Source organism: Mesoplodon bidens (genome assembly GCF_964165515.1).
Source record: "Mesoplodon bidens genome assembly, chromosome: 3".
NCBI lineage: Eukaryota > Metazoa > Chordata > Mammalia > Artiodactyla > Ziphiidae > Mesoplodon > Mesoplodon bidens.
This window is the reverse complement of record NC_138178.1, coordinates 18,881,564-18,897,314: the sequence shown is the minus strand read 5'-3', so window position 1 is coordinate 18,897,314 and position 15,751 is coordinate 18,881,564. Positions and strand designations below refer to the sequence as shown.

At 40.0% G+C, this 15,751-nt stretch overlaps 1 protein-coding gene across 15 annotated transcripts in view; it reads left to right on the top strand.

Moving 5' to 3' along the window:
• Positions 1 to 15,751, top strand: part of ABI1 (abl interactor 1) — a 120,148-nt gene that overhangs the window by 15,337 nt on the left and 89,060 nt on the right. For 14 of the 15 annotated variants that reach the window (XM_081228725.1, XM_081228736.1, XM_081228731.1 and 11 more), the window contains exon 1: positions 4,982 to 5,232. The exons of the other annotated variant lie outside the window; for it this stretch is intronic. In XM_081228725.1, coding sequence (XP_081084851.1) covers positions 5,116 to 5,232 — 117 coding nt within the window. In that variant the 5' untranslated portion in view covers positions 4,982 to 5,115. Of the gene's footprint in view, positions 1 to 4,981; positions 5,233 to 15,751 lie in introns of those variants that run through there. 15 annotated transcript variants of the gene reach the window in all.

The window sequence follows — 15,751 nt, the reverse complement described above, 5'->3', positions numbered from 1 at the left end:
TAAGTATATTTTTGGCTTTATAAGAAACTACTAAACTGTTTTCCAAAGTGGCTATAGCATTTTACAGACAGTAATATATGAAAGTCCCATTACCCTACATTGTCAGTAGCAGTTGCTATTGTCAGGACTTTTTTATTTTAGCCATTCTAAAGGGTATGTAGTACAGTCTTTTAAATTTTACACTACATCCTGGTGGAGTGTAGTTATCTTATTATGGTTTTAAGTTGCATTTTCTTGATAAATAATGAGTTGAGTGCCTTTTCATATATTTATTGGCCTTTTGTGGAGTGCCGTTGTCATCTTTTTTTTTCAGTTGTTCCTTTTTTTTTTTAATTCTTTTTTTCCCCATTGACTTGGAGGAGCTTTTCTGTTTTGTTTTGTTTTAATATATTCCAGATACAAGTCCTCTCTCAAATGTATGTGTTGTGGCTTATCTTTTCACTTTCTTAATAGTGTCTTTTCATGAACAAACTTTTAATTTTAATGATGGCTATAGTAGGCTGACTAATGGCCCCTCAAAGATGTCCGTGTCCTAATCCCTGCAAACTGTGAGTATATTACCTTACATGGCAAAAGGGACTTTGCAGATGTAATCAAGTTAAGAATCTCGAAATGGGGAGATTTTCTTGGATTATCTAGGTGGGATGTATGTAGTCAAAGGATCCTTATAAGAGGGAGGTTGATGGTCAGAGTCAGGAAGAAGAAGTTGTGATGACAGAAGCAGAGTCAGAGAGAGACCTGAGGATGCTGTGCTTTTGACATGAAGATGGAAGGAGTGGCCATAGTGAAGGGATGCAGGTAGCCTCTAGGAGCTGGAAATGGCAAGGTAATGTATTCTCCTCTAGTATCCGGAAGGAACAAAGCTCTACTGACATTTTAATTTTAAACAAGTGAGATCTCTGATCTCCAGAGCTGTAAGATAATAAATTCGTGTTGTTTTAAGTCACTAAATTTGTTGTAATTTTTTACAGCAGCAGTAGGAAATGAATACAATGGCTTAGTTTTTCATTTTATTAAAAAGCAATTTATACACAAAACCAAAAACCCTAAAAAAAAGCAATTTATCTTTTTTTTCTTTTTTTTTGTTAGTGCTTATTGTATCCTGGTTAAGAAATCTTTGCCTACCCCAAGCTTGTGAAGTTGCTCTATGCTTTCTTGAAGAAGCGTTATTGTTTTACCTTTTACATTTGGAACCGTGATATATCCTGAATAAATTTTGGAGTATTGGGTGATGTAGATTCAATGTTCATATGAAAAAAACAAATGTCCAATGGCTCCAGCACATTTATTGGGAAAAAAGAATCCTTTCTCCCATTGAATTTCATTGGCACTTTTGTCATAAAATAAGTTTCTGCATATATTAGTGTCTGTTCCAAAGAACTATTTGTATGTTCTTCACCAAGTCCACTTTGTCCTAATTTCTGTAGCTTTTTAGTAAATCTTGAAATTTCGTAGTGTATGTCCTCTAACTTCATTTTTCTGTTGTCTTGGTTGTACTAGGGCCTTTGCATTCAGATAAATTTTAGAATCACCTTGTCAATTTTTACAAAAAACCTGTTAGGATTTTAATTAAGATTGTACAGAGTAAGCTGTTTTGATATAGAAATTCAGGTCCTTTACTTTAGCTAAGTTTTATTCTATTAAGTCTTTTAAGACATTTTTTCTGGTCTGTTAATAACTGTGATTTAAAAAAATTTATGACAATATAAATTTATGATAATATATGCTTAGTAAAGGGTCATATTTGTTTAATTTAGTGGAAGGGAAAAATGGTTTTCAGACTATGGGTCATCTTTCTGTAGTGGATCATGAGATCAATTTCATAGTCCTTACCAGCATTAAATAAACTGAATTAGAATAGGAAAAATCAGAGTACCATACTTAGTTTTGTGAAACTTTTAAACCTGCATATATATATATATATATATATCCTGGTTCACATTGTGTCAAAAAATATTGAAAGCCCATGGCTACAGTATGGTGCTGGTGTTTTATGGTTTTATCCCCACAAATCCTATTTGGTTTTAAAGGAAATATTGCCTTATTACAGACTATCATTGTAAGGGAAACTAGTTGTTTTTTTTGTTTGTTTGTTTTGTTTTTTTTGCGGTATGCGGGCCTCTCACTGTTGTGGCCTCTCCCACTGTGGAGCACAGGCTCCGGACGCGCAGGCTCAGCGGCTATGGCTCACGGGCCCAGCCGCTCCGTGGCATGTGGGATCTTCCCAGACCAGGGCACGAACCCGTGTCCCCTGCATCGGCAGGCGGACTCTCAACCACTGCGCCACCAGGGAAGCCCTAGTTGTTGTTTTTTTAAATAAAAATACAAAGGATAGCATATTCAACTCAATCACCTTAAAGGTATGAGGGGTAACTTCACTGAATGGACTTTATATAAGCCATAAATATTTCAAGAGAAAGTTTTAACTGGATAGTAGAAAGACCTGTTCTAGAAGTCAGAGAACTTGACTACTATTTTCAGTGCTATTAGCTAAATCTTTTAACCTGTGTAAGCTTAAATTGCCTTATTTGGTAAAGATAGAAAAGAATCTTTAGGTCATTTATCTCTGAGTTGTGTGCATTAAGGAAATCTAATAGGACTTTGAAAAGAGTAAAGCAGCATCACCTGCCTAATCACTCCCCAATGTTGTTGAAATGTATCAGTATATGGAAATAAGTTTAGTGATTTCCATAGTTAAATCTGGCTCGCGTAGAGACCAGATTCAAGAATACATCAAATTTTAATAACTTGTATTAAATGATGTTTGGATTAAAGATAAGTATTAAAGAAAGACTATTATGTCTATTTCGGATTATTATGGAGAGTATGTCATTTATTGATTTATGGACCTTAGAATCCTTGATTGGGGGAATTCCCTGGTGGTCCAGTGGTTAGGACTCTGCCCTTCCAATGCGGCCAGGGTTCAACCCCTTGTCAGGGAACTAACATCCCGTAAGCTGCACGGCGGAAAAAAAAAAAAAAAGAATCTGGTGACTGGGTGTAGTTATCTCTTTCAGGTTGGAGAAGATATAAATTTTTCCTTGTAGAGGCTAAGCATCATTGGCCCCTAGTAAAGGCAATATCCAATAAATACCTATTCATGGGTCAATTTTTAAACATTTGGTTGTCATGTTATTATTTTTATAGTTATTGTGATTCTAAATGACTTCATGGAGAGATGAAAATATGGACTTTTAAATGATCTTTAAATTAGTTTCCTTTCAGCCTTTGGACAATACTTTTCATAGTCCATTATATCAAAAGCATTTAATGTTTCTCTTGAAATAAAAAGCTTGAAATATAGGGTGTTTTAGACTATTCCAAAGCAGTTGATGATTTTTTAAAAAGCACAATGATTTTACACGATGTAGAGAAACAACCTGTACAAAACTTCAAAAATGTAGGGAGATACACGCAAAGAGTCAAAGAATAAGAGATGAGGGCGTGATAGTACTAAAAATTGTTTGGTTTTATTTTTTATTTTTAAAAATTAAAAAAAATTAATGGAAGTATTGTTGATTTACAGTATTATCTTAGTTTTGTAACCAAGCAAAGCGCTTGTGTGCTCATGGCTCAGAAAGCCAAACTCTTGACTGAGAGAGTTTGCAGCAGAGTAAGGGTTTATTGCACGGCGCCAAGCCAAGTGAGTGAGAGACAAGCCTCAGACCCACTCCAGCTTGGTCTTTGAGTTACAGGTGTTTTAAAGGTGAGAAACAAAGAAACTGGGATTAATCGTTGCCCTGTGACATTTCTTAATCGTGGTTTCGGGAGTCAGAATGTCTCCAGTTGATGATTCTCTGGCCAGGTGGTCCATGGTCCACGGTCTGTGAGCTCACCTTGCCCTGGAGAAACATCCTGAGTTTTTACCTTAATGATGATACCTGTAACAGCGATTTTAGTGCATTAAAGACGTTATTGACAGCAGTAACTATAGTCATCTGACGTTGGTTGATTAGTGTTAGCACAGGATTGAGGTCAGAGGGGAGAAAGAAATGAATAAAGTTTTGGATATAGATTAATCATAAACTCAATAAGGGATCATGGTTTTAAGGGGACTCCAGGTGTGCAACATAGTAAATCGTTTTTATATATTATATATATGTGTTTGTTTTTAAATCGTGGGTCTGTAAGTGTACAGAGTATCCTTACTCAACTTGTACCCTCAATGTTGAGTACATTGCTTGGTATAGAGCTGTTAATATCAAGTGTTGCCCAAATTTTTTTTTTTTTTTTTTTCGGTACGCGGGCCTCTCACTGTTGTGGCCTCTCCCGTTGCGGAGCACAGGCTACGGACGCGCAGTCTCAGCGGCCATGGCTCACGGGCCCAGCCGCTCCGCGGCATGTGGGATCTTCCCGGACCGGGGCACGAACCCGTGTCCCCTGCATCGGCAGGCGGACTCTCAACCACTGCGCCACCAGGGAAGCCCAAGTATTGCCCAAATTTTAAGTGAATTGAGGAAGTTTAGAAAGTAAAGCCTGCAGAAGTTTAGAAAGAAAAGCCCGAGTCGCGTTATCTCTAAGAAGATAGAGGAAGTAAAGATTTGGAGTTTTCCATACTCTAGTCCTTTTAAATCCTTATCAGATGGGTATCTGATTCAAGGGCGTTTCCTAGTTAACCAAGTTTTGCCAAGCTTCACAGCCTTCTCGGGGAACCAGTTTCATTCTCTAGAATCACCCTGTGGCGCCATCTCCCGGAGCTGTTAAGAAACTCGGGATTTAAACCACCACTCTCTTTCCAAGTTCTTTAATTGCTCTCCTCCCGGGTCTTTTTTTTTTGAGGTTCCCTGAACGCATGCGCTTTCGATGGGCGGCCAAGCCAGTGAGAGACTACAATTCCCAGAAGGCCATGCCAAAGGGGGGGGAAATCCCGTGGTTGCGGGAAGGGGGAGGCAAAGACAGGAAGGCTCGCGAGAAAACGAGCTTGGGGAGGCTGCGAGAAGTGGGTGGAGGCGGGTGGAGAGCGTGAGGAGGGCGAGGAGGAGGTGCCGTCCCACAATACCAGGCGGGAGGGCGGGCAGGCGGTTTGTGTCCGGGCTGTGAGGTGCTCGGAACCTCCGCGGACCTTGCAGCCTCTGTCTCTTTAACGCGAGAGGAAGCGATGCAGAGGGGTGGAAAATGGCAGAGCTGCAGATGTTACTAGAGGAGGAGATCCCGTCTGGCAAGAGGGCGTTGATAGAGAGTTATCAGAATCTGACCCGGGTGGCGGACTACTGTGAAAACAACTACATACAGGTGAGGAGCGCGGGCGCGCGGGCGGGCGCTGCCGGCCGGGCCGAGGACCCGCCGCCGGCCGCCCGAGTGAGCAGCCCACTGGGCGGGGTGGGGAACTACCTAACCTCAGCGGCAGCCCCAACCCCAGCCCCAGTCGGGGAGAGAGCGGGTGGCCGGGCTGCAATACAGGAAGTGGCCGTGGTGGTTGAAACCCATAGAAGCGGAGAGAGAAAATGGGCGAGGGAGCCCGGAGCCGCGGCCGCCGCGGTCCGGCGCCCCCCTGCCGTCCGCCTCCCCGCGGGCTCGGCCCCCCGAGCCGCGCTGCCCCCCGGCCGCCCTCCACCCGCCGGCCTTCCGTCCCGGAGCCCCCCGCCGCCGCCCCGCCGCCTCTCCGCCGGCCGAGGGTCTCGGACCGGGCGAGCGAACGGAGAGCAGAGGGCCGGGACGAGGCTCGGGGAGGAGCGGCAGGAACGAGAGGAGAAGCGGGGGGTGCGTCGGGGGAGGGTGGGTGGGGGCGAGAGTATGTCAGTTCAGCCCAGAGGGTGTGTCTTTTATTTATTTATTTATTTTTAAAATTTGTCGTGAGTCACATCACACAGACCTCCCCCGAGGAGAGGAGGAAGCGGGTGGGGAGCGAGGGAGGGCGTAGAAGAGAAGTTAAATCTCCGAATTCCGTTAATTGAAGGTTTGTAAATCTGCCTGCCTATCCGTTTTCAAGTCGGGTTTTCTCCCCTCGTCTCATCATTTTCACTTCCGCCCCCACCGTAATGTATTCTAGAGGTTGTTAGGGCGGTCGTTAGTGTAAAGCACAAATTATCCTTAACTGCTTGGAAAAATGGCTTCAATACTCTCTGTTCCCCAAAAGTTCTTGAACTGCTGGCTTCTTAAGTAACTTAACTTAAAATAGAATGGTGTAATCGCCGGTTGCTTTTTTCCTGAGGTTTCTCTCTTTACAGTACATGTAGAGAATGAATCCCCGAACTAGAACCAGAACGTCAAATATGTCATTCTAAATTTTTTAGAAAATTCTTGGGACCTTATCTATGGCAGATGGTTGGTTGTTTGCTTTTATTTTATTGATTGAAAGTGAATTATGTTGTGTGGTAGTTTGGTTTGTAGATCTTTAACTGCGTAAACTAACAGTTTGCAGTAGAAGCAAATAAAAGTAGCAGAGTCCTTTATATCAATGTAATGGCACCAAAAATTCGCTTGTTAGTGGTAAGGCATGACCAAAACGTGCTTTCAGAGGCTGGGGTTATTGCAGTTCAGAACTAAAGTATTTATAGAAATGCATCCCACGTGATTATCATTTTTAAGAACCAGTGGTTTCTGTTGGCAGATGCTTTTCCTCTATTTTTAGAAGGAGATACTGTTTTCAGAATATTTTGAATGTTTCTCAGTTTCCATATTAGTAACATTGTATCTTCAGTAGCACTACTAGGAGTTCATCTCATAAATTTTTTCAAGCTTTTACTTTAGGAATTCCGCTGATAAACTTGTTGAACCCCTGCCACATCTACTGTATTACTTGTTTTTGCAAACTTTATATTTAGCTTTTAAAAAAATCTAAAATCTAGTAGAAATGTGGATATAGTTTTCAAGCAGAAAAGTTTTCTGTAGTTTGTCGATATTAAAAATAAACACGTTTTATTCAACTTCACATGAAGAACCTTAAAATTGAAGTGAATCTCAGTTTGCTGAAGGTTTTAAAGATTTTGAAAGTCAGAGGGAGAGCACAGGAAGTTATATTGCCCCCTTTCTAGAAAAGTCATTTCTTTGTAGAAGTCAGCAGATAGGCACTTCATAAAGGGGTGGCTTCTTTTCGTTTTGCATGTTGGGAAATCTGACATATAGTGTGGTAACTGCTACGTGTTGGCCAATGCAAACGTGTTTTAACCTGTCTGTTGGCTATTTCTTTTTCAGGTAGTTGTGTGCTGTAAGTTTTTTTTTTCCCCTGACCCTTTTCTTTTCCCCTCTTGCCATCGTAATTTTGAAGCACTTTAAAATTTCATTATATCCCTAATTAAATAAATCATGTTGTTTCTCACGTAGTCTTTTAAGCATGTTAGTACCATGATGCCAAGATCCACTGTCACTGGCCCCAAGTTTTTTTGGTGGTCCTAAACTTGACACCAGTGAGATATTTAGAAATACTGGGGGGAAAAAAGAGTGAAATTCATACACAGCACTGTAATAGCTTTTAAACTTTGGGCTGCATGAAGCTGGCCACTAGCTCCCTTCCCAGGAGGCTCAGACAGGGTCACGCTCTGACAGGCTCAGAAGATGATGAGCAGTTGGTGGAAGGTGACATATGTGGTGGTAGCTGATTTCGTGATGTGCTGTGGTACTGTGAAGAGGGAACAAATAGTACTAGAAATATCCATTTAGGCGTCTTTTGAAATCTCATTGTATCCCTTCTGTGACCGATTGGATAAGGGCTAACACCCTATGTAAACATACCTTCTCTTGGGGAAGGTATATGGTCACTTGTGTTTTGAGAATTTTTTTATACCCAAGGTGAGTTAAATTATTGCCTGAGTGATTTTTATCCTGAGAATTTACTTTTCATTTTGTTGTTTTCCTACAGTTTGGAAGTACAGTTCAGGTAAGGTGTTTAGCTGGCAAGTTCTTTTGGCTGTAGTGCAATTGAGTCCTTGAGCACTTTATTAGCTCTTTTGGTCTTGTTGACTTTAATTATTAAATTGTTTTATTAATAGCAAAACTTCTCAGAAGAGTCCACTATCTTAAAAAGGACAGGGTTTTTGAAATTCTTACAGGAAAATAATATTCAAAATAGAGAGTGTACTTTATATAAACATTTGTATAGACATAAAGAAAAATCTTTGCCTTTTCCCCCCTTTAGTTTGAATTTTCTGGTGGATTGTGTCAAGGACAGTCACTCTTGTTTATCTGGCCAGTTCGCTTTGCTCTACTTTAGGGTCCATACCGCCTTTGTTATGGGGATTATTTTGAGGAATAAGAAGGAGGTCTAAGTGAAAAGGAGTAGAAACTGCTTACGAAAGGTTTCTCAGCATAGGTTGGGTAAGGACAGAAAAGTCTTCCTTATAGCTTAACTTTTTCTTTTTTTTTTTTTTTTTTTTTGCGGTACGCGGGCCTCTCACTGCTGTGGCCTCTCCCGTCGCGGAGCACAGGCTCCGGACGCGCAGGCTCAGCGGCCATGGCCCACGGGCCCAGCCGCTCCGCGGCATGTGGGATCCTCCCGGACCGGGGCACGAACCCGCGTCCCCTGCATCGGCAGGCGGACTCTCAACCACTGCGCCACCAGGGAAGCCCGCTTAACTTTTTAATTTAATTTTTTCCCCGGAATTTCGCCAACAGGGGCTTGTTTGGGTTAACAAGTATATCCTAAAGTCTGGGAAGGTGAAGGGGATGTCATCAGTGAGCTACTTAATTTAGCTTGATTTCCTCCACCCATGACATCAGTTTATATTCATTTGCTCGTTATACCCATGTGATCTTGGAAGGCAGATAATTTTTTGAGGCGGAGCACTTTAGAGTAGGTAAGAGCTGACATTTTTGGTGCTGTACAGTTTATTCCAGTTTATAAACTAATGTCACTTAATTATTACAATAATTATGATCTTTTTTCTTTCTTTCTTTCTTTTTTAAACAAATGAGCAATGTGAGGTTCAGAGACGTTGAATACCTAGCCTAAAGTGTCATATCTTGTATGAGATGGTGCCTAGGATCAAACCCAGATTTTCTGATTCTGTATCCTAAGTGGATAAAAAGAATGTATGAAGAGGGTAATAGAAAAGGGAAGAGTAACTTGCTTCTACTTATTGAGTACCTACTCTTTCACAGTCTGTGCTGGTTGAATTGTATTACCTTTAATCCTTACAAAAACTCTCTGTGATAGGCAGTATTCTCTTCCAGATGAGGAAATTGGGACTCGGAAAAGTTAAATGAATTTTTGTTTGATCCTACAGTTAGGGATTGGCAGTCAGGATTTCTCCCTAACTCTTGACAGGCTCCAAAGGCTATGCTCTTTCCATATCATACTGTCTCCAGATGCAAATGAGTCTAGAACTCAGACTAGTTCAGAAATGTCATGGAATAGACTCTTGTGGATCATGTCTGGGAACCTAACAACTATTTTACTATTGTTTTCTGTGAGTTCCAAGTTGTAATATAAGAACAGGTATGTTTGTAATTTGGGGACTTGCCCGATCACAAAAGATGGTAGCTTTGGCACTTGAAGTATTGAATTACAGGAATCATAGGCTAGTTTTTCACTGAGCTCAGTGGATCCTCTTCTTCTCTTGTGCACCTTTGCCTTTTTTTTTTTTCTGTTCTGAATCAGCTTTGCACTTGTGATAAGGAAATTTGTAGAAGAATTAGTAGAAGTTAGCAAAACAAAAAATGTCTTGAAATATTTTGGGTAGTTCTGATTTCCACACAAACTATGCTCAGGTAAAGATGTCAAAGTGCTTGCGGAGATTAGGACAGATTGGAAATGGTAGCAATCTTACTTGCACTTGGAAGTTTGAGTAAAACACTGGCTAGCAAAATTAGAGGTATAGGTTGGAAATCTAAATGAATTAAACAGGGTTTTAGTAATGTACAACATGGTAACTCTAGTTAATAATACTGTATTGTATAATTGCTACTAGAGTAGATCTAAAAAGTTCTCACCACAAGAAAGAAAAAGAGAAAAATTTTTTAAATTTGTGTGGTGTTGAATGTTAACTGGACTTATTGTGGTGACCATTTTGCTGTATATACAAATAGTGAATTATTATATTGTACACCTGAAACTAATATGGTGTTATATGTCAATCATATCTCAATAAACAAAATAAAATGGGATTTTAGATAATTTTATGGAAAATCCTCAGTTAATTGTTAGATTGGCCTATATCATGTCATAACATTAATTAAACATTAATGCTGCTGTCAAGCAGGCAGAATCTGACCTTGCATATTAGGTCTTAATGAAAGTCCATTCATCTCTCTTTTTTTCCTTTTGTAACTATAATATAATAAGAACTTTACGTGTGGTACTGTGATCTAGTTCTGGTGTGTTTAGATCCTCAGTTTTAGTATGTTTGTATCTTTAGAAGAGGGTTTTTTTTTAAGAAAATGATTGAAATAATCCCTGAGGATAAGAACACTTTTCTAATTACTCTTATGTGCTTCTGCTTTCTCCAGTTGGTTCTGATAGCTGAAGAATGCTAATACTCCTTTTTTTTTTTTTTTTTTTTTTGCGGTACGCGGGCCTCTCACTGTTGTGGCCTCTCCCGTTGCGGAGCACAGGCTCCGGACGCGCAGGCTCAGCGGCCACGGCTCACGGGTCCAGCCGCTCCGCGGCATGTGGGATCCTCCCGGACCGGGGCACGAACCCGCGTTCCCTGCATCGGCAGGCGGACTCTCAACCACTGCACCACCAGGGAAGCCCAATGCTAATACTCCTTGAGCTCAGTAGAAAAGAGGTATTTGGGCAATTTTGATTCTGATCTATGACCATGTATTTATTTATTGGCCGTGCTGCGAGGCATGTGGGAATCTTAGTTCCCTGACCAGAGATCCCCCCTGCACTGGAAGCTCGGAGTCTTAACCACTGGACAGCCAGGGAAGTCCCTCTGTGGCCATTTAGAATAACTGTATCTTCAGCTAAATTATGTCCTAGGAATTAGAAATTTGTGAGTTAATAGGCAAGAATGTGTTAGCTAGAGAAGAAGAGTGCTAATATTGGGACAAGAGTTTGAGTCAGACATTAGAGGAGATTGTGTAGATGTAATTCCATGAAAATAGTGTTGGTAAGAAAAGTAAGGTAAAAGTGACAGTGGAAAGCTAATTGTGGAGCATTTAAACGTTTGAATTTGGGGGGAGCTATATATTTTTTCTAATGTCTTTTTGTGTTGATTGTAATTTTCACTGAAGTTATGGTTTGACTTTTGAAGAATAATAGTCAAACCCTGGGGCTACAAACTTTTTAGACCTTAATATTTATTTAATAAGACACCATCCTAAAAAATACGGGATTTTTAAAAAAAGTATGGTATTGAGAAAATGGCAATTATTTGATTTTGGAAAATGGCTATTACTGGATTTTGTTTTTAAAGGAGATAGCTAACCTGATGATTTTAACTGTAAACATTAATTCCATAGAAAGGAGACTTGAAGTTTTTTAGTATTACCACTCTGTGTCAACCCGAATAGGTACACTTAACTAACTAATTTACTAATTTTCTTCATTTACAAAATGAAATTTTCTGAGAAATAGTTGGTAGTGAGCTAGTATTTGTGAAAAAAATCTGGAAGCAAAACAAAACATCCTAAGGAAGATAATGTTTATTTGTTATCAAATAGATTCTGATTTTGATACGCATCTGTGCTTAGCAAGTTCAGCAAATGTTTGTGGAATTGTGATTTATATCAACTAAAGAATATTGGTAGTACCATCTCAGGTATAGCTTAAAGTATAAGGAAACCATTTAAAGTCTTATTTTACTAATTTTTAGCACAGTAATTAAACACTCATATACCCAGATGTGGAGAGAATGGCATAATGAACCCCGACGTGTTCAACATCCAGCTTTAACAATTACCAACTCATGGCCAGTCTCCTTTCATCTGTAATCCTCTCCTGTCTGTCTGTCATTATTGTAAAGTCCATCTTTGATGTATTATTTCATCCGTAAATATTTTAGTACGTATCTCTAAAAGATAAAAGGCTTATTTAAATCCATCGCACAATTTCTATATGTGGGGGAAAAGATAATGAATGTTATTCTGATTTATTTATGACAATAAGGAGTAGAGAGCTTTAAAATAGTTAACGTATTTTAAGTTTACAATTTTGTTAGTAATTCCTGCCATAGGTTGATTAGAATATAGCAATATTATCTGCTTCATAATAGAATTTAAAAAATTGAGCTGTAAGTCATATAATATAAAACCAACCATTTTAAAGCATACAGTTCAGTGGTATTTAGTGCATTCACAGTGTTCTCCAACCACCGCCTCGATGTATTCTAAAACATTTTCATCACTCCTCTGGAAAGCCCATACCTGTTAAGTAGTTTGTCCCCATCCCACCCCGCCGGCACCTGGCATCCATCAGTTTGCCTTGTTTCTATGAATTTACCTATTCTATATATTTCATATGAATGGAATTATACAATACATGGCCTTTTGTGTCTCTTTCACTTATATAAAGCGTAATGTTTTCAAGGTTCATTCACTTGGTAGCATGTATTAGTACTATATTCCTCTTTATGGCTTAGTAATATTCTAGTGTATGTATATTATACCACATTTTGTTTATTCATTGATCCTTTGATGGACATTTGGGTTGTTTCTACCTTTTGGCTGTTGTGAATAGTACTGCTATGAATATTCATGTACAGTATTTGCGTGCCTGTTTTCAGTTCTTTTCCATATATACACCTAGGAGTCCTTCATAGTGGTGTTTTGTTGTGAAATACATAATTACCTAATTTTGCATGTAGAGAATTTTGAATTTCTACCATTGTACTGCAGTGTTAAGAAGGAATTCCAGGCATGAACATACACTCAGAACTTCAGTGTGAATTAAGGCTTGGAGCCTAATTTTCCACTTTATATGTAAAGTTAATTTTCCCCCTGATGACCAAAGTAATATCAAATATGGTAATTGCACGAATTTTAAACTTTTTAGAAATATATATAGCTTAGACAGGACAAGTCCCTTGTAATATCACTCACATATACAGCTTTTTTTTTTTTTTTTTTTGCGGTACGTGGGCCTCTCACTGTTGTGGCCTCTCCCGTTGCGGAGCACAGGCTCTGGACGCGCAGGCTCAGCAGCCATGGCTCACGGGCCCAGCCGCTCCGCAGCATGTGGGATCTTCCTGGACTGGGGCACGAACCCATGTCCCCTGCATCGGCAGGCGGACTCTCAACCACTGCGCCACCAGGGAAGCCCACATATACAGCTTTTAACGAATATATCTAAACTTTATGTTGTACAACTGGTAAACTTATATTGCTGATAATAAGGCAGAAAGTATTTCAGTTATAGTATATTTTAAAATTAAAAAATTCTAACACTTCTGTGAGATTATCTAATTATTAAGTCAGATGTGAATTATATTCTTATTTAGAGCTTCAATGAAGCATAGTACATAAGATGTGCAGTTGGATATTCTCAACTGCTTTTGATTGGAGCAAAATTTTATTATTTATCTCCTTGAAACTTAAAGGAAAGAAAAATACTCACGTTAATGAAAAAGTGTATTACTGAAAAACTTTAATTTACCTTTAGTTTGTTTCCTGACTTTATGTTTAATTACTGTTAGTAATTTCTACATGCTGTGATAAAATTGGGTTTGGTAAATTTTATTTTCTATTTTCTTGAAAGGCAAGTGTGATACTTTGTGAGAACCCTTTTTATTTGGGCCATGGGGGATTAATGCCCTCTACGTAAACACCAGAAAGGTATGTAATGCAGCATATGGAGAAAGATACTTCTTAGTTCAAATATTGGCAACCTAAGACTTGTAGTAACAAACACTTTAAGAAGGCAGTGTAGTGGAAAGGATTGATTAGTGCCATTTAAAAATCATGGTTACCACTCAAAAGTGAGCCCTCAGTATAGCCCAGCAATCCCACTATCTTTTTCCAAGTCATTTAATTTAAGTTAATTAATTAATTTATTTTTTGGCTGCAGTGGGTTTTCGTTGCTGTGCGTTGGCTTTTCTCTAGTTGTGGAGAGCAGTGGCTACTCTTCTTTGGGGTGCGGGGGCTTCTCGTTGTGGTGGCTTCTCTTGTTGTGGAACACAGGCTCTAGGTGCACAGGCTTCAGTAGTTGTGGCACGTGGGCTCAGTAGTTGTGGCTTGAGGGCTCTAGAGCACAGGCTCAGTAGTTGTGGTGCACAGGCTTAGTTGCTCTGCGGCATGTGGGATCTTCCCAGACCAGGGCTCGAACCCATGTCCCCCTCATTGGCAGGCAGATTCCTTTTTTTAAAAAAATAAATTTATTTATTTATTTTTGGCTGTATTGGGTCTTCATTTCTGTGCGAGGGCTTTCTCTAGTTGCGGCGAGCGGGGGCCACTCTTCATCGTGGTGCACAGGCCTCTCACTATGGCGGCCTCTCTTGTTGCCGAGCACAGGCTCCAGACGCGCAGGCTCAGTAGCTGTGGCTCATGGGCCCAGTTGCTCTGCGGCATGTGGGATCTTCCCAGACCAGGGCTCGAACCCATGTCCCCTGCATTGGCAGGCAGGTTCTCAACCACTGCACCACCAGGGAAGCCCTGGCAGGCAGATTCTTAACCGCTGCGCCACCAGGGAAGTCCTTCCACGTCATTTTACACCATATACTGTTATAAATTTTCTCTTCCCTTTTAAAATCTCTTTCCTTTCTCATCTTTTATTTCATAGAGAAACTAGACCTCGTTGTATACGACATGTACTTTCTTACCACTACATTTCCAAGCCTACTGGTGTCCTCATTCGTTCTATTCTGCTTCCTTCTTGTAATGGAGGAGAGGTGTCCTTCCTCCTAGCTAAGGTCAGTCCTTATCTTTGCTCTGGGTCCCATCCTTGCTTGCCTTTTTAGAAACCTTACACTTCTCATATCTTTATTTCTTCTCTCTTTACTGATTTTGTGCAGTCAGAATCGAAACATCTCAAGCCTCTTGATCAGTGTTTAGTTCTTTTCTTGCTTGTTTTCTCAGCATCACTTCACACAATTGACCATACCCTCTTTTTTTTTTTTTTTTAAACCTAATTCTTTGGCTTCTGTGATGGCATTCTTTTCTACTTTTTCCTGTTACTGTCTGGCCCTTTGTTCTCTTTTACCTTGAAATATTACAGTGACTTTGTATGAGCTCCTTTCTACACCTACCACCTTAGCTGTTTTAGTTATTCCCATCTGAATGATCTCTCTTCCACTGCAGTTTCAATCCATATATCTGCTTGTTTGAGTCACAGGTACCTCAGACTTGTAGGAACTGAACTCATCACCTTTCCCCAGTCTCTCCTACTCCTTACTTTCCATCGACTCATGCACTCGAAAGCCGGGCATCGTTCTTGGCTCCTCCATTATTCTTTCCTGGCACCTCCTTCCCCAGCTACCACTACTGATTCATCTGTACCAGGTCCTGTTGAATCTTCTTCTTAAATCTGTCTATTCCATCTCCTAGTGTAAAGCTTAGAAAACTGCTGTAGCTTCTGTCTTCTTTACATCACCACACATCCCCCTCTGATCACCTCCCTATTATCCACACTGTGCCACTTGAGTGTCACTTTCAAAATGGAAATCTGATCATGTCACTTCCCTGCTTAAAAGTTAGTCAGTGATTCCTCATAAATATGCAGTTTCACAGTGAGGCCTATTAGGCCATATATAGTATAGCTCCTGTCTTTCTAGTCTTACTGCATTCATCCCATTACCCTCGTTTTACCAGTCATATTGGCCTTTCCGTTTTTGAAATTTTGTTTTTTTTCTGCCTTTGCAAATGTTCTCTGACTAGAAAACTTGTTCCTCTTGGTCTGAATATTACTCATTTGTCAGGTCTTATAGTTCAGATGAAA